Source organism: Adiantum capillus-veneris, chromosome 10, assembly GCF_014529385.1.
Source record: "Adiantum capillus-veneris isolate H3 chromosome 10, ASM1452938v2, whole genome shotgun sequence".
NCBI lineage: Eukaryota > Viridiplantae > Streptophyta > Polypodiopsida > Polypodiales > Pteridaceae > Adiantum > Adiantum capillus-veneris.
In genome coordinates this window covers 154,761,958-154,780,605 of record NC_140940.1, presented here as the reverse complement: position 1 = coordinate 154,780,605, position 18,648 = coordinate 154,761,958, and the positions used below count along the sequence as shown (strand labels likewise).

General features: G+C 42.3%; 1 protein-coding gene across 1 annotated transcript; it reads left to right on the top strand.

Annotated features, from left to right (window-relative positions):
- The first annotated feature begins 15,011 nt into the window (after positions 1-15,011).
- Positions 15,012-16,770, top strand: LOC147449907 (UDP-glycosyltransferase 85A1-like). The gene is made up of 2 exons (XM_086522730.1): positions 15,012-15,621; positions 15,752-16,770. Exons 1-2 carry the CDS (start codon positions 15,111-15,113, stop codon positions 16,696-16,698), a joined length of 1,458 nt encoding a protein of 485 aa, XP_086378856.1. The 5' UTR covers positions 15,012-15,110; the 3' UTR covers positions 16,699-16,770.
- The last annotated feature ends 1,878 nt before the right edge of the window (positions 16,771-18,648 follow it).

Genomic DNA, 18,648 nt, shown 5'->3' with positions numbered 1-18,648 from the left:
ACCCGGCATATGGATCTTGATTGGTAGCATAAAACTTGAAGTGGAGTCAGCGGGAAGAAAGAGACCTTTTTTTGCTTGTCTTTTGTCCAACCGGTCGGTCTCTATTGGGGTTGGAAACCATGTTTTACAAACACGTTGAGGCCATTGCACCATGAACCTTCATCCTTCTCTTCCTTGGACACTGTTGAACTAAGTGCCCCTGCTCTCCACAATACATACATAAGCCATTAATGCGTCGCCTTTGCTTCTCCTGGGCCAAGAGAGGTTGAAACTGTGCTGAATCAATTTTCATGGGCTCAATGCTTGATTCATGGCCCTGTTGAGGTGTGTAGCCATTATGTGTCACTTCTATTTGGGGTCGCAATGGTGCCCCAAGACGCCTGTCTTGTCGCCTCTCAAATAGTCGATTATCACATTCTATTGCTTGAGAGATGAACTCCCTTAGTGTGTGCGCCTTTGGCATAGTCAATAAAAGATCTTTTACGTCATCCTTTAATCCCCACCAAAATTGGCTAATGAAATATTCCTCATGCCAAGTCAGATCACAAGTGAGCTGTTGAAATTCGGATGCATAGACGGTGTTAACCCTCACGGCTCACGGACACCCCATCACCTACGACGGACGTGTTTTATGTATTTGGTAGAGTCAGGTACCGGGCTTGTCGGTCCAATAGGGAAAGGTAGAGTGATCGCCGATGAGAGGCGCACTCTAACACGAACATGCTAGGGATTAGTTGGCTAAGCATGGGCGCCCAAGTGTGAATGGGGTGAGCTCCTATAAAAGCCAACTAAACCTAATTTTTACTCATTCTCTCATTTGTGCAATAGAAGAGTGCTCTTGCTCCATCTCCATCTTCTTCTTCTTCACCTCCTTGTGTGTGTGTGTGAGAGAGAGAGAGAGAGAGGGAGAGTGTGTGTGCGATCGAGCATTACGAAGGCACGACGGCGGCGAAGCGGTTGAGCGCGGCACGACTGCAGCTTCTTCTTCATCGCGGCGAGGAATCCACCACGAAGGCGAGCGTAGAGCGGTGAGTGACACACCCTTTGTTCTCTTGAGCTTGCTAGTTTAGGTTTGTTGTGTGCTTGGAGCCGTTTGTGGCTCGCACACGGTGTATTGGCAAGTCCCTTGCTTCGACAGTGCGGCAAGGAGCGCACATTTTTGGCGCCGCTGCCGGGGATATGCCCTACACTAAGCTCGGTTAGCACTTTACGCTTCCTTGTGGTGCAATTTCTATCATAGGAAAGGCAGGGAAGGAGTGTGTGGAGATTTTTGTTTTTTGCGTTTTCTGCATTTTCTGTCAAGTTTCAATTTCTGCTATTGTCTGTGCTTTTTCAATTTTCTGCATTTCTTGCGTTTTTTCAATTTTTTGCATTTCTGCATTTTCAATTTCTGTAATTTTCTGCGTTTTTTTAATTTTCTGTATTTCTGCGTTTTCAATTTCTGCAATTTTCTGCATTTCTGCGTTTTTTCAATTTTCTGCATTTCTGCATTTTCAATTTCTGCGTTTTCAATTTCTGTATTTTCAGCATTTAAAAAAAAAAAAGTAATTTTTTTTAAAAAAAAAACCGGAAAATAAAAACGCGAGTGAGCGGGCGGTTAAATTTTTTGAAAATAAAAAACGTGTCTCTTAAAACGGACGGGTTGGTTTGTATAAAAGATAGATCGGGATCGGGATCATTTCCCCAAGCCCAAGCCCAAGCCCAGGCCTCAGGCCTCAGGCCTCAGTCCTCTGATATATACTAGACTCACTCTTATATATATACCCTACTCCCTCAAGAGAGAATGAGAGCATGTGGGACAAGTCCTCCACTATCCTCCTTTCTCTTCCCACTTGCACCCTTAGACTTTCTAGTTTGGGCCTAGTTCCCTACTGGAAATTGACAGTTTTAGGGATTCCGAGGGCATAGAGTGACCAAACGGAGGGCTGTAAAGCACGGCACGACCCTCTGATCGATACGCTCGTTTCGAGCTATCACACGGTCCATTCCACGACACGCTCTAAAAAATCTAGCAAAAAAACAAACAAAAAACACGCTAAAAACTAGTCACAAGGCCTCCTAGAGCAGCTTTTTGACACCTTAGGGTATCAAAAGCACATGCACTTACGCTCTGGGCGGGTGTTAGAGCACGATCACATTGGTGGTGCCTCTGTTCATACGGACACCCATTACCCATCCACGATAAGCTCTAGACCCTCAGCGGGGACACAAGGTAGCACCACCCAAGACCCTAAAATAGCCGCTAGTGATTCCTCCTCCGACTCAGAAATCATGGAAGCATACCCTACCCAAAACACTGAGAGAGAAGGCCATGCACCTCCCGAAGCTCCACAGCCTAGTACTAGTATGTTTAGCCGTTTCATGGAAACATTAGGTAGAGCTACTCGCTCGGAACCTGATGCAAATGAAGCACACGAAGGGGGTGGGGAAGTGGAATCTCCTTTCACATCGCACGTGGACCCCACACCCCCAAAGAGTGTCCATGTGGATATCCTACCAACTTCTTACCAAGAAGGCCCTGTTGAGCTGCCTCCTTCAGAAGTTCCCTCTAGAGTACCATTGGTGACAAGTAAAACCATGGGGAGCAACATTGCTTCTACCTCACAAGAAACCGTTAACACGTCGACTCTAGAAGGATGGTTCATTAATGATCATTGGACATACGACCTCCACACTGAGGTGTTGACGGATCTACACTCTGGCCACGCCTACCATGTAGGATGGATAGAGATTGTACAATCCACCTCTAGTGCCACGAGCATCGAAGATCAACAGAAAATGATCTGTAATGTTATCCATGGCATTATTCAATCAGAAAGGCAAAACCGAGGGATAAATATACTCTCAACTGGCCCCATGAGATTTCTGGATACGAGCAAGGCTCAACAGCCTACTCTATCACAAATGGAGACTCCTCTAATGAGCCCCATGGACCCATCTTACGTCATTTCACCTGGGGTCTCTATGCAATCTGAGCCTCCGAGCGAAAACTTTAGCTTCCCTAACTTGGCTCAACCCTCTATCAAGGAAAACATAGTGCTCACTCCAGGGATAAGCCTGACAGAGAATGTACCGATGACATCTACGGTTAGCGCAGTGCCACTACCTAGTGTCGTAGTACCTAATATGGGGCCTCGACCATATGTGCCTCTAGCCCCTTATGCACACATGGCCCCCACACCTCCAATGGTACCACTTGCTTATGCTCCTTGAGTGCCGCTCCCTAGCTCTTATCCGAGTGGACCTATGCCCGGTTATGTTCCATATCCTGCATCATCCACACATATGCCAAGACCGGTACCCGTTCCTCTCCCACATATGATTCCAAGAGTACCTCCACCAGCCCTGCCTCCTCACATAGGTGACTTGGCAGCGTTTGCTCAAACCATAGGTCGATCTATCGCGGAAAATATGCGTCACGCATCTGATAGAGAGCCTAGAAGTAAGGCAGTACAAATTTCCAAACTCACGCAAAAATTCAATGGGGACGAAGATGCTAGGAAACACATTGAAGTGTTTGAACAAGTATGTGATTCCTTAGGGGAACGCAACGAACTACATAAGTGCAATGCCTTAAGCTTGACATTAAGTGGGAAGGCTGGAGATTGGTATAGGACCCTAAGGGTGGACGAGAAAACAATCTACCCTACCCTTCGAAGGTTGTTTCTAAAGGAGTACATACGAGAAGGTGTGCTTTGGGGTGTAGCATCTCAGCTACAGAAGGCCGAACGTAAGGAAGGAGAGTCAGTAAGGGACTTCATTAGTCGTCTAAAGCACTTAAACTCTCGCTGCCCTGTAAATGAGCGCTTCAACAATAACCAACTGCTTGATCAATTCATTCGAGGGTTGAGGAATGAAGGAATCTATAATGGACTAGTGATTAGAGGTATCACAACCTGGGAAGATGTCACTGCCAATGCAATCCAATTAGAGGACAACTTGATGATAGCAGGCATGAGGGTGTCTACTGACACGAGATCCACTAGCTCACAAGCCATTGAGTATGAACCCATGACTGCAAAGCCCATTGCCAATGAGCCAAAGGTATTTGAGACATTCTTGACAGACCTCACCAAGGCAATCCAAGAGTCTCTTAAGGATAATCGACCCCCTCAAAATAGTCACATGTATCCAAGAAGGGAGCAACAATGGTGTTCCATTTGCTTAGGTCCACATAGCACTAGTGAGTGCCCTACGTTTAGAGTAAAATTTAATGGAACTTGCAACGCATGTGGTAGGTATGGTCACCGAGCTAAGGATTGTTTAATGATCAAACGTATGATGGCAAATAGACCACCTGTAGCCTGGACGGATGCGCCTCGAGCTCCTGTATTGATGCCTACTCCACCTGTTGAGCAACTACAGCAACACATTGTCCCTAGATCTCAAAATGTTGTACAAGCTACACCGCTACCACCTCCTGTGCTAGGACCGCAGCCCCCGCATCCAAGAGTCGCCCCTATGAACCAAGTGGGTTGCGAGCCATCAAATGCTTATCCAGATGGCTGTGAGGAGGAAATAGACACTAGTATTGCCTACGGACTTGATACATTGGAAGAGTGTCCTATATACTACATGGAAGATTGTTGGGGGCAAGTCAAGCCGGTTTATCAAGCTGCTGCTCTCGCATCCAGAGGTCAAAATATCAACACCCAGGCTAGGAGGCCACCTCTTCAATGCTACGAGTGTGGTGGACCACATCGAGCAGCGGAGTGCCCTATTAGGCTGCAAAAGAATGCTGCACAGATGCAAATGAATCAAGGGAGCACGTCTGCAATGCCAATACTGACATGTAATCGTTGTGGCATAGATCACTTGATTGCCCAATGCCCCTATAACCCAAATGCGCCTAAAATCACACCCCTGAATTTGGTCGAAATTGCTAGTGTGACGTCGCCAATACCACCCGTCGCACCCGCTTATGCGATTACACGGTCCATGCTTCAAGGGCCAGGCCATATCCTTGAAGAGAGAGATGCAAAGAAAAAGAAGACATGAAGGAAGAAGTCGCAGAATACGGAAAATTCAAATCCAAGTTCCAAAACAAACATAGGAACAGGAGATGACCCCGTGTATATGAATGACCTCGAGGATGATTCAGATTCAGTCGAGACAATGGAGACTAGAACCAATACCACAAAGAGAAAGACCGACAAAGAAAACCGTAACATGGAACCAAATGAAAACCAAATAAGAGAAAATCATAAAGAGCCTCTGAAAACACCACAAGTGTTTCCAAATCCAATCCAAGACCCCCAAGATAAACCGCAGGGGCAAAAAGGGAAGAATCGTAAAAAGAAGATTGGGACGTACCCAAACCCAGTAGACGAGATTGAGCAGGTGAAACATCTAAGAGGTTTAGTGGAGGAAACTCAAAGGAAACTAGAACCAGAACCCATGCAGGTCAAAATTCATGACACAGTGTTTCCCACGCAAGTTCATCCACCCCACATGAACCATAGACCGTTAGCCATATCTAGTATCATCCAAGAAGGGAGTGAGGACGGGACATCAGAAAGTGAGCATACACCCTTCTTGTTGGAAAGGATGTTTAACGAAGGAATACCTGATCCCATTGAGGAATATGAGATTCCATCCTCACCAGTTCCTAGTCAAGGACCTACACCCTGCAAAACGCCAATGAATGTTGCCAAACTAGTGGATTCATGTCTTCTGAGGTCCGAACCACGATCATAGCAAAGCTGTATGGAGATCCTGAGTTATTCCTTGCACTTCGAGCATTCCTTAACGGAGAGCTACGAACGGGATTACCGCAGTTTGCGCAACCAAATAGGCCTGACTCGATTATGATTGATGAGGAAAATCATGTGCAATCACTTGACTTAGATGGACACGAGTCTGTGATCGAGGTACCCATTAACGAATTAGGGCAGTATTTTGAAGGCGACGAGTCTAATGCGACCCTACCCATCACTACCAAGGGATTAACTATAAAGGGAATTCTTGATGGTGGTGCGGGAGTTAGCATCGTTACAAAAGATTGTTGGGAATCCATGGGAAAACCCCGCCTCAGTGTTACTAACATTGTGGTAAAGATGGCAAATGGTACCATAGCCAAACCTATGGGGATGCTCAAGGATCTTAAGATCAAAGTTCTAGGACACAAGGTACGACACACGTTCATTGTAATGGATTTCTCTAAACACCTTATGTCATATGAAATGATTTTAGGACGACCATTCATGAGGGAAGCACAAATGGTTCACGATTGGTCTAAAAATCATGTCTATTTGCAATTCCAAGACTCTGTCCTTAGAGTGGATTTGGTGACTAGTAAGGTACACCCCTTAGGGAGTAAAACCATTATTGATCATCGCTCTGACACCACAGTTCACTCGGCCCCACTACAATATTGTTACACTTGTAAGAAGGATACAGACATTGGCCAAGATTCTCCTTATATGGATATCCTACCTGGGATGACTGAGTCGGACAATGTGGATTGGGTCCACCTAGCATCAACCATAGATACTTGGGGAAATAGGGGGACGACCTGGGTAACACCTGAGGGGGATGAAATGCATGTACCCTTAAATATGCTACAAGCAATGCATATCGCTTCTGACAAGACTCATCCTAATGTAACGAAGAAAACATACAAGTGGGTCCCTAAAGCTTCTTTAGTAACCATAGCTAGTGCTAAAAAACAGAAGCCTTGTAAGAAACGTACCACTCGCTCCAAGAAAAGTAAGAAAATGTTGCGATGGATCCCTAAACGACTATTGGAAGCCCAAGGCTACTATCAAGGAAATGATCAAATCTGGGTGCCAAAACGTAGATTGTGCTCTTACCTATCACCTGACCCAAGTGAGCCCAATCCCGTAGCTCCAAAACGAATCAATGATCGTGGAAAGAAAAAAATCACAGAATGCTACACACCCGCTCCCGAGCTAGTTTGGGTACCAAAGAAAGAACGATTTGTTCCACCTAGCTCAGGAAGGGGGGAGTCCCATGAAGCTTCTAGCTCCTCATGTAATACATCCATAGAGGTAAAAGCTTCTACACAGTCTCCATCTATAGTAGTGGACCTCCATGAAGCTACAAAAGAATCCACACCTCCCAGTGTTCAAGAATCACCTGATGAACCACTTCAAGTTCGATCCTGGGAGAGTACCTTATCACCCTTGCAACTCGACAAGGCGCCTAGGGTAATAGAAAACTACTGGCAAAAATCCTCACCTATTACCAACTGGAACAATTGGTTTCAAAGGGTGACAAGCTCATTTCAAATGGTATGATCTACCCAAGGAAGGGGGGAGTGTTTGTGGACATCCATCATTCACTTGTTTCCCTCTCAACCTTTTTCCCTGACCTCTCAATCACCAATCTTAGGGAATGTACATATAAAGCTTTATACTCACAAAAACAAAAAATAAAGAGCAAGAGCAATTAGCAAACGAGTATGCACATTAAAAGTCAAAACATTGACTCAGACCTACACATGTCACATCTGGTACAGTGAAACAGAAACCTATGCCATAAAACACCTTCGATCCTCATCACTTGAGTGATGGAGGGTAGGTAAGATTAGTACGATAGGAGTGTTTCTGTTTTAGAGTTGAGAGATTAGCGAAGTTCTCTTTTCCCACTGATGTGCCTCCTGGAGGTATTCCTTTTGTTTCCTAGTGTGTACAGGAGCGTGTTGCTATTGATAGGATTTGGACCTTCATGGAACCTTTCTCTCGTTCACACTTCAAATCAAGCGCGACCATCGACACAAACAGGTGTTTTATGTCCATTATCATTGCCCCTTATCTTTTTTGCATCTATGTTTGTCTGCTTTGATTGTGATTGGTAGCATAATATTCAACGCATTGGCTTAGTATCAAACATTTAATTCAATGTAATGTTTTGTCATAATCACTTGTCTAGGTTTAAAACTCAAGCAGTCTGACTAAGCTAGTTTGACCAAGCTAGGTATTAGAAATCTTCTCTTAATACCATGGGGAATGCCTTCCTAATAAGCAATGGTTACTTAGGTTCTTAATCCGATTTAGGCAGCATTGTATGAAATGTACTAGGGCTTTCTAGTGGGCTTAACCCTAGTGACCTTTAGCTTAAGTATTATAAAGGGATTTTACTACTGTGATGAGATTGGGGAGGGTAACAGTGTTATATGACCCCCCAAAGTTACAAAATTAAAATGCTGAAAATGAACAAACAAAAAATCAAAGTGCCACACTGTAAAATCTTAAGCTGGAAGAGAAATCTCGGCTTGATTTGGTACTTCACTCACATGTATTGCCTATGGTACTAGAGCCCTAGAGGTTCCCAGTGTGGGCGCTTTTCCTTGAAAAGCAAAAAACCCAAGGCATACAAAATAAGCACACACATCAAAATTGAATCAATGTGAAAAGACTTTGAGGGGTGAAAGAAAAAGTAATCAGTCAGGCGATGATTTCATGAGAAATTCCTTTTATGGTAGCTTAACTACAAGGTTTTCTAGATATAGCCTCTAGTCAGCCCTCGAACATCAATACTTGGCTCTCGCGATTAAACAACTTAATTGACCACAGATAATTAAGAAGCTTACCCATGGTATTAATATTCGATCTCTAGTGCCTTTCCACCGTCAAATTAGCGACCCCAGACTTGTTTAATTTTTTACCTTTACATCTGTTTATGCATTTGATTACATTGCAATTTAATGTTCATTGCTACCAAATTGTTTGAAATTCTTTGACCAATCAATTTGTCTACCTAAAACTGCATATGCTTTTTAAGAGAATGCAATTACTGTGCCAGTGTTGTTTGATTTTGCAGTGACTGAAGAAGGCTAAGGACATTCATCTCAAATGCTCTTCCACCTCCACGAACCAGCTTCAACTCAATAGCTTCCGAGGACGGAATCTACATCAGGAAGGGGGGCATGTTAACCCTCACGGCTCACGGACACCCCATCACCTACGACGGACGTGTATTATGTATTTGGTAGAGTCAGGTACCGGGCTTGTCGGTCCAATAGGGAAAGGTAGAGTGATCGCCGATGAGAGGCGCACTCTAACACGAACATGCTAGGGATTAGTTGGCTAAGCATGGGCGCCCAAGTGTGAATGGGGTGAGCTCCTATAAAAGCCAACTAAACCTAATTTTTACTCATTCTCTCATTTGTGCAATAGAAGAGTGCTCTTGCTCCATCTCCATCTTCTTCTTCTTCACCTCCTTGTGTGTGTGTGTGTGTGAGAGAGAGAGAGAGAGAGAGGGAGAGTGTGTGTGCGATCGAGAATTACGAAGGCACGACGGCGGCGAAGCGGTTGAGCGCGGCACGACTGCAGCTTCTTCTTCATCGCGGCGAGGAATCCACCACGAAGGCGAGCGTAGAGCGGTGAGTGACACACCCTTTGTTCTCTTGAGCTTGCTAGTTTAGGCTTGTTGTGTGCTTGGAGCCGTTTGTGGCTCGCACACGGTGTATTGGCAAGTCCCTTGCTTCGACAGTGCGGCAAGGAGCGCACAGACGGATGCAGGTCTTGATCCTTGGCGGAGATTTCTTAAGTTTGGTTTCATCAACCCTTGCTCTATCAGTATCCCCAAAGGTTGCAGAGAACTCCCGCACAAAAGCTTCAAAGTCATGAAGAAGAGGATATTCTTTTTCAAGTAAGGGAGGAAACCAGGAGAGAGCCGTACCCGAGAGGAGGGTCCCAATAAGGCCTACTTGAGAGGCATCATCTGGATAACGCTCTCGTTGCATTCGAATGAAGAGACACACTTGTTGGAGAAAACCTCTAAACTTTGATCTAGTCCCATCAAATTTTTTAGGCATGCTGACCTTTGGCTCCTTCTTATGTTGTTGAGAACAGCTAGATCTTCCAGCTTGTGCTTGATGTGTGCTTGTCTATTGAAGCTCTTGAATTTGACGTTGAAGATTTTGCAATGCCGGTCCCAAGATTAGGGGTTGCCCTGCTTGAAGTTGAGCGTTACTCTCGCGAAGTTCTTGTAACTGAGCTTGGATGCTTTGCAATGCGTTGATGACACCTTCCATCGTCGGCTCCATGATGGCTTGAGAAGATTAAGAGATGGTGGTCTTGCCAAACTGTTATGAGCGCGTATGGAGCTAGAAGAGAGCAAGAGGAGGTGCTCACAATGTACAAGAAACTTGGGACTTGATAATGAGCTTAATCTTGAGTACAAGGCTTAATACTTTATTAAGAAAGCTTGATACAAGACTTGGATTACATGACTCAAGTACAAGGCAAGGCTTGACTGCAAGGATAAGACTTGAACAGAAGAACTAGGACTGGTGTTGGCAAGACTGAGGGGCTTGTGGCCCAAGACCCCTATTTATTCTAGTGCTTGAAGAGGTTACTTGAGGAGGTTAGGACTTTCTAGGTTCTTCTTGAGGAGGTTATAATCTTCTAGAACCTTCTTGATCTAGAACCTTCTGGATCGTTTTTCAACTTTCTAGAGCTTTCCAGAAACTTCTAGATTCTTTCGAAATCTTCTCCAAGCTTCTAGAAACTTCTTGATCCTTCTAGTTCTTCTAGAACCTTCTAGATCCTTCTTCAACTTCCTAGAGCTTTCCGAAAACTTCTAGATTCTTTCGAAATCTTCTCCATGCTTCTAGAAACTTCTAGAATCTCCTTGATACTTTTAGAACTTCTAGATCCTTCTAGATTCTTCTAGAGCCTTCTAGCGATGATGTAGGCGATGACATAGGTGATGATGCAGGCAGTGACTGACTCTCAAGCATCCATGACAGCAGATAGACTTCTACATTATCGTCACCATTGACTCTAACACCAATCGATGCAAGTGACTTACATATGTTCTTTATCTTTAGCAAATAGTCATTGATGGACAAGCTTTTCTTTTGCACAGTATTCAGCTCAGTCTTCAACTGGAGCTTCCTTGCCTTTGTGTTGGTCACATCCAATGACAATAAAGTGTCCCAAGCCTCCTTAGGAGATTGCACATCGTGTATATGACCAATCATAGTGTCCTGTACACTGGAATAGATCCAGTACATGACTTTCTGCGCTCCCTGGTTCCAATATATAACTGTCTTAATTTGCACATCACTCACACCTTCCTCTGGAAGTCGTGGTGCTACCTCATGCTCTCCATCAATGTAGTCCCAATAACCTTTGTCCATAAGGAAATTGGTCATTTTGAACTTTCAAGCATGGAAGTTGTTCCGATGTCCAGCTTCCCAATGACAACCTGGTTAAGCCCATCATTGTTGGATGACTTGTTTCCAATAGTGTCTGTGCACACTAAAGCCAAGCCAAAGCTTTATGCATCACCTATATGTAGATCTGTAGAATCTCGAACCTTAGCGTTTCTACACGCGAATGCACTCTAACTCCAAAATGAGGGTCAAAATGTGCCGGTGTAGTCATCCAGGAGGCATACATGTTGAGCTTGACATCTCAACGGTTAGGCTCAAAGCATAGAGTATCCATTTCTCTCTCTCTCTCTCTCTCTCTCTCTCTCTCTTTGTGTGTGTGTGGTGCTTATACATTGAAAGATGTGTTCAAGCTGATTTGGATAATGTTTCCCATCTCTCTCTTTGTCTTTCTCTCCCCCCCCCCCCACCCCCAGAATTGTATTGCTCACACTACACAAAAGTACTTCAAATGACACTCATGATATTAGATCCTTTTCTCTCTCTGCTCTCTCCCTATGTGTGTGTTTGTGTGTGTGCTGAGGTTGGTATATCTACACCACTACTCCACAAAGACAACATAAAACACTTCAAGTTGAATAACGCCTTAAAAAAAAAACCATTTCTTGGCCTTAACTTTTGGAGGATGTCCCTCATAGGAAAAATATTTCAACCTTCTAATTTTAGGGTTAGGGCTGAGAGTTTTCTCTAAGTCAAGGCAAGGCTAGCATAAATCACACTGTAGGTAAGTCTATTGGCAATCTTTATCATGGTTAGGCATCCCTCACAATTGTAATGAGTTATTCTACTATGGTGCGCATTGCATTATTGTACTACGTGTTGAAGTTTCTTCTTATATATTGCCATAATGAAAAGAAACAAAGAAAGATGTAAATTTAAGCAAGTATTGTGCTTCAAGCACCTCGCCCTCTCTCTCTCTCTCTCTCTCTCTTCCCCCCCCCCCCCCCCCCCCCCCAAAAAAAAAAAAAAAAAAAAAAACATGTATTCCATATTTGGTTTGAGGGTTTCTTTAAAAATTTACTCTCCTAAATTGCAAGAGAAGGGCATTGCCATTGATGCAATCAATTTGGTTTCATGTGCGTCAAGCATTAGTTACTCATTCTTTTGGATGAGAGCCAAGCACACTGTGATAATGTGAGGAACAAGTACTATTATTTCAACAAACAAAGCACACTTTGGATATAGAGAGTAAAAGCAAGGGCCGCTAATTCGTGATGAAATCATCTATTCTTGTATCTTGAAAGATGAAGGCATGTGGCACTACGTTAAGTGTGGTATATCTACAAAGCACGCAAACGTTCTTGATGATCTTCCTATTCAACATTAATTTTGATCTTTCCGTGTTGTCATAGATAGCACTATCACCGGAGGTGGTAGTAATCTCACTCATATAGTTAACTTGTTTAGGTGAAATTAAACTCACTTTTGTTAACTTGGATAGAAGCCCACAGGGTTTGTGATCTCAACTTTTGCATCTCACTAGATTCCTCTTCAAGAAAACGTTTGGCACACCTCCTTCCTCTTCATTCCATATCCCATGTGATCTAGTGCTAAGACGACCTTTTTTTTTAAAACGAAGTGGAATTAAATTAAAGGAAAGAAAGCTATTGGGTCTCCCCAATCTCAGAAAAATAAAAATTCTTTTAAAACATATTAAGTGCATAAGTCAAGGGTAAGTTTGGGAAATGAAAAGACACATGAAGAAGGAAAGTCAAAAAACAAATGAAGGTGGAAAGCCAAAAGACCTTTTGTGCTCATATAAATAGGTGTTTCTCTTCTCTTTCATTTTTTCTTTAGCGTTTTCTTCTCTTCTCTTTAGCATTTTCTTTGCTCTCTCTCTCTCTCTCTCTCTCTCTCTCTCAATGTTGTATCCGTCCTTTCGAGCTAATACTGTTGGAAATCTATGTGCTTTGTCATTGCCTATTGTTACGTGCTATAAACTAACTCATTGTTTTTCTTTTGTTGAGAAGAATCTTTCAATTAGGAATACCTTTTAGTTTTTTGGCTTTCTAAAAGAAACCCTTAGTGTTGGGTTGGGTTATGATAGTTTTTTGTGCATGATAAAGACTTACTTTTCATTTCATATCATGTCTTTACTTTTCTTGCATTCTCTTGTTTTAGAATGCTAGGCATCATTTATTTTCTCTGCATGCTTGAAAATGACTTTAGAGATCAAAACATTAAACAAAATATTCATAGGAGTTTGATTTTATGATGCAATCTTCGAGAAAGTCCTTTTTGTCTAAGCGGCAAGTTTTCTCCTTATATAAATACAAAATGGAAATACTAGTAGAAATTTTTAAATTTGCAAAATATTCGAACTATTTTCTAATATATTTTATCGGATTTTTTCTCCTTTGCCATCCTTTGCAACCAGTTAATCTCGATTTTCAATCGGCTTAAGCCTAAGATCAGACATCTTTTTCAAATACTGAGATATTGATAAACGATTCTCTCATTTGAGGATTTTTTAAAAAAATCACTTCAGTAAATTGTTTAATTATTTTTTATGTTTATTTGAAAGCATTAAAATATTCTTTTGTTTTGATTTTTAATGTGTCTTTTTATTTTACTTTCTTTTTGTTTTATTTTGTTTCAAAATACTAATGTGCAATGTTTATCTTATTATTGGGGCCCTTTCATAATATATAAGCCATTTGCGAATAACGAGTACCGACGAGAAGAACATAAAAAAATGGCATGATTGAGACTTACCTTAAATTTTATTTGTTTTCTCTCACATAGCCTTAAGTAGATCATAATGAACTTTCACATTGTTTTCCTGGGACTCCATAAATCCATTGTAAAAGGGTTACATTTTGGGTGAAATTGTGGACCATTGGTTAAAAAGCTTGTTGATTAGTGATACATGACAACAAACTATCTTTTTTGGCTTTCTAAAAGAAGCCTAAGAGATGTGTTGCGTTAGGATACTTTCAATGTTTTCAATGATGATTGAAACTTACCTTAAATGTTATTTTTATTTTAAAGTATTAAATGAATATTTTTATTTCATCTTAATTCTAGTAAGTTCTATATTACACACACACACAGACACACATACATACATATATATATATATATATATATATGAGCAAACCATGATAAAGAAAAGAAAAACCGGTGCAATGATGTCAAAACTTAGCTCAAAAATCCTACAAATTTCAAAAAAATTACTACTATACTTGGTTTGCTTCTTTGCGCGAGGAGGACACTCGATTGCTTAATAAAAGAGACATTCTTGAATAGTGCTTCACCTTATATAATTTTAGTTAAACTCAACAATAAGATTTTATTACTTTCTTATTGTTTTAGAAAGCCATTGTGATCCTTTCACTTGTTTAAAGCCATTAGGAATACCTTGTAATTTTTAAAGCTACTAGAGAAGTTTGTTTTGAATCCTCACTCTTCTCCAAAAACCCATGGAATTTTAAAAGCCTTGGTCCTTTTTCTTTTTAATTTTTAAAGCTATTAGAGAAGTTTGTTTTGAATCCTCCCTCTTCTACAGAAACCATGGAATTTCAAAGTCAAAAGCTATTACAGAAGTTTGTTTTGAATCCTCCCTCTTCTACAAAAACCCATGGAATTTTAAAAGCCTTGGTCCTTGTTCTTGTTCTTGATGGTTGCATGATAGGTATTAGACCTGGCAACGGGATCATAACCTCGTTGTAAAGGAGAAATCTTGGCGAATCGGCGATCTTTCAGGACGCTTGGGACAAAATAGCCCTTTGACTCCAGTAATACGTTTAGAGTTTGAACAGATTGCAATACGCAACAAACGAGCGGTGGGAATTCTGAGGAGAACTTGTGTACAAGCCGACAAACATTTGATACCTGCTATATCATAATGCTTCACACAATGCTATATGACTGACTCAATCTATAAGCTTACAGTACGTCTTTTAGAAGCAAAATTAGCTCCAGAGTCCATCTCTCCTTCTTGAGCGAGATAAGTAGAAAATCTAAAATGGCAAGAAAGCATCATGTGTTGGCAGTGCCGTTGCCTGCACAGGGCCACATCAACCCCATGATGCGCTTCTGCATGATGCTGGCCAAGGAGGGCGTCATCGTCACCTTTGTCAATATCGACCCTATCCACTACCGCATTGAAGAGCTTCAGCAGCAGCAGCAGCAGCAGCAGCATGATATTGTGGTTGGTGGCCAGATGAAGCTGGACATACGGCGAGCCCACGTGCCCATCGAGGGCCTCGATCTCAGCCAGAGCTTCGCGCTCTCTCTGGAGACCTTCTTCGAAGCGCAAAAGAGCATCACTCCCCACCTGCGCCAGCTCTTGCAGCAGCTCAATCACTCCGATAACCCCGTAACTTGCCTCGTCTCCGACGTCTGTATGACCACCCCCACTCAGCACTTGGCCGACGCCTTCAGCCTCCCGCGCATTGTATTCTTTCCCTCCAGCCAGAGCAGCCAGCTGTTGTGGCAGCATCTCATAACAGATCCCACCCTTACGACCAAGCGAGGTATCTTCCCCCCCCCCCCCCCCCCCCCCCCTCTCTCTCTCTCTCTCTCTCTCTCAGACAGTAACGTAAACACACAGGGAGACCTTCATAATAATTATAACTTGGCTAATTGACGTACGGCCTGGCGCAGCGCTGGAAGTGGTGGCCAGACAAGCAGCAGCTGAGGCGGATGAGGTCTTTGCCGAGGGATTAGAAGGGCTACCCACGTTCATCCGCGCCGCGGACTTGCCTAACTTCCGCCACGTGGTGGACGACAACGTCTACGTGTTCGAATTCATGGAGCGCGAAATGTTGCAGTGCTTCCACAAGGCGCACAGTGTAGTGGTGAACAGCTTTGACGCCCTGGAGGGTCCCGCATTCAAAGCCTTGTCCGCTCGTGTGAAGATACCTATTTATGGAGTGGGGCCCCTCGTGGAGCCTCTGGAAGAGCATAGCACGACCAGCCTATGGAAGGAAGACCAGACTTGCATGCTTTGGCTTGACAAGCAGCCCCCTCTCTCTGTGCTCTATATCTCATTTGGTAGTGTCACCCTCCTCTCTCCATCTCAATTCGAAGAAATTGTCCATGGCCTTCTCTCTAGCCAACAACGCTTTCTCTGGGTCCTTCGTCCTGACCTTGTTGAAACCACCGGCCATGAGAGCGGGAAGCGTACCTTAGACCTTTTGGCTCAATCACAAGGACAAGGATGCATTGTTGATTGGGTCCCTCAATTGCGGGTCCTTGGGCATTCTTCCATTGGTGGATTTCTCACACATTGTGGGTGGAACTCTACCACAGAAGCCATCTCTAATGGTGTTCCCATGCTTTGTTGGCCTTATTTTGCCGATCAACATCTTGATGCCAAATTTATTGTAGAGGAATGGAGAGCCGGATTGCGATTCAACATGAACAATGAGCGTGGTGTGATCGAGAGGAGCGAGATTGAGAGAGTCATCAAAAAAGTTATGGAAGGAGAGGATGGAAAGATCCTTCGAGAAAATGCTAGAAAACTTAAAGAAGCCAGTACTCGAGCCCTCTCACCACAAGGCACTTCATACATGAACATCCAAGCTTTGTTAAATTCTTTAGATGTATGAAACATCTCTTTATCATTTTACATGTATGAGACATCTCTTTCTTTTTGAAAGAACATAGGATTTACTGAAGCATTTTAAAGGCATCCTTCTTGTGAGTGTAGACTTGTTTTTGTGTATGCACATTGGCATGCATAAATGTAAACATTTGTATACTTACATATACACATATACACATATACATAGAGAGCTAGATCACAACGGCGGGGGGGTTACTTTCTTAACATCCAGGAAAAGTCCCAAGTGAACTCATAGTGCCATTTGACGAATCTTGAACTCAAAACTTGATGTGTGTGTCTATAACACACACACACACACACACAACAAAAAATAGAGAGAGAGAGAGAGAGAGAGAGAGAGAGAGAGAGAGAGGGGCAAACAATTCCAACATCTTAGAGGCATGAGATAGACGATGCAATCACTAACCAAGATAAGGTAAAATGCCATTAAGATATAAGACTTGCAAGAATGGTATTTTCATGGGCGCAATCTTAAAAAAAACTCCATAAGTTAGATAAAGTGGGAAAATCCCATTCCCAGCTTGGACTAATCCAGAGGGAAAATGTGCCAAAATTAAAAGGGAGGCTGACGTGTTAAAGAAATGATGGATACAAACGGCATGGAACGATTGTGTCCCATGTTCTCTTGCTAAGAGTCTTTGTACAACTCTTCTCTATTGCAAATTTTCAAATACTTTGTAAAATATTACTGAATAGGAATCAATTTCTTTATATACATTGAAAAGATTGGATATTTGAAGCTTAAAGCACTCAATTAACTTTTTTCTAGCTTGTGGTAATCATGTGAACACAATAATATATTTCTAGAATGGCGTTGGGATCATTCTTGCCGTCCTTTTGTTCTACTAGGAGGATCTACAAGCTATTTTACTACACTTAATTCTATACATTTCGCCAAAAGGACGAGTAGAACATTGAAGGAACTATAAAATATAATCTTGAGACACAAGAAGTTTCTATCTCTTAGTTTTGACAAAGGGTTGAATAGAATAAGATACTTATTACAACCGTCATGAACCATCCAGTGGCATCTTTTTCTTTTATTAAGAGACTCTATATGACTTTTCACTACAAGACAATTTTTACTTTGTCCAACATGAATGAATAGACTTGTGATCTTTTAAACCATTGAAGTGACTAGATATCGTACCCTTAAGGTACTCAATACAAATAATCCCTAGATTTTCAAAATCATGTGAATATAATAATGTAACAATTATGATAGTCATAAACCATTCCATCCATCATTTTTGTCTATTACGAGGCTCCACATGTTGTTTCATTATAATAAAATAAAAGTCATTTGGCTCCACACATACTAGGGTATATAGGATTGTCAGTCCCTTTTACATTAACTATTTCGTATCTTGTTGGAATCTCTAGATTGTGCAAGGGTAATTGGTTGCAAAACAATGACATGATGCTTGGTCGCAAGTCCATTCTTGAATCCACAAAGTGAGAATGGTGGTAGGGTCTACCAAAATTGATTGGTTCTCTAATGTGCTTTAATTCATGGAGTGAAAGTAGTCGAAAAATCGTTCTTGGATATAAGTTAGATATTCCTAATTTCTAAGTGCTTCCAATAATTCTTGTAGTGAAGAGCTTGATCGAGTTCAAAGAGTGACCATGGTACCTCTAAGGGATCATCAACATGGTCATGCAATCATGCTAGCATGCTAGGATTGAAGAAACCACTAACATTATTGGATGTTAGACCATGCAAGCATGTGAAATGTCAAGGCAATGCTTTACCCAAGCTTGTGCATGATTGCAAAGAGTGTCCTTGATCCTCAAACCATACTAGGATGCTTGGTCCTAGGACCATGCTGGAATGTTTCATTTCACAATGTTCCTACATCCTTTCCATGCTTGGATTTAATTAAAAACAATAAACATGGTCACAAGACCACAACTTGAATGCTAGGTTTGAAGA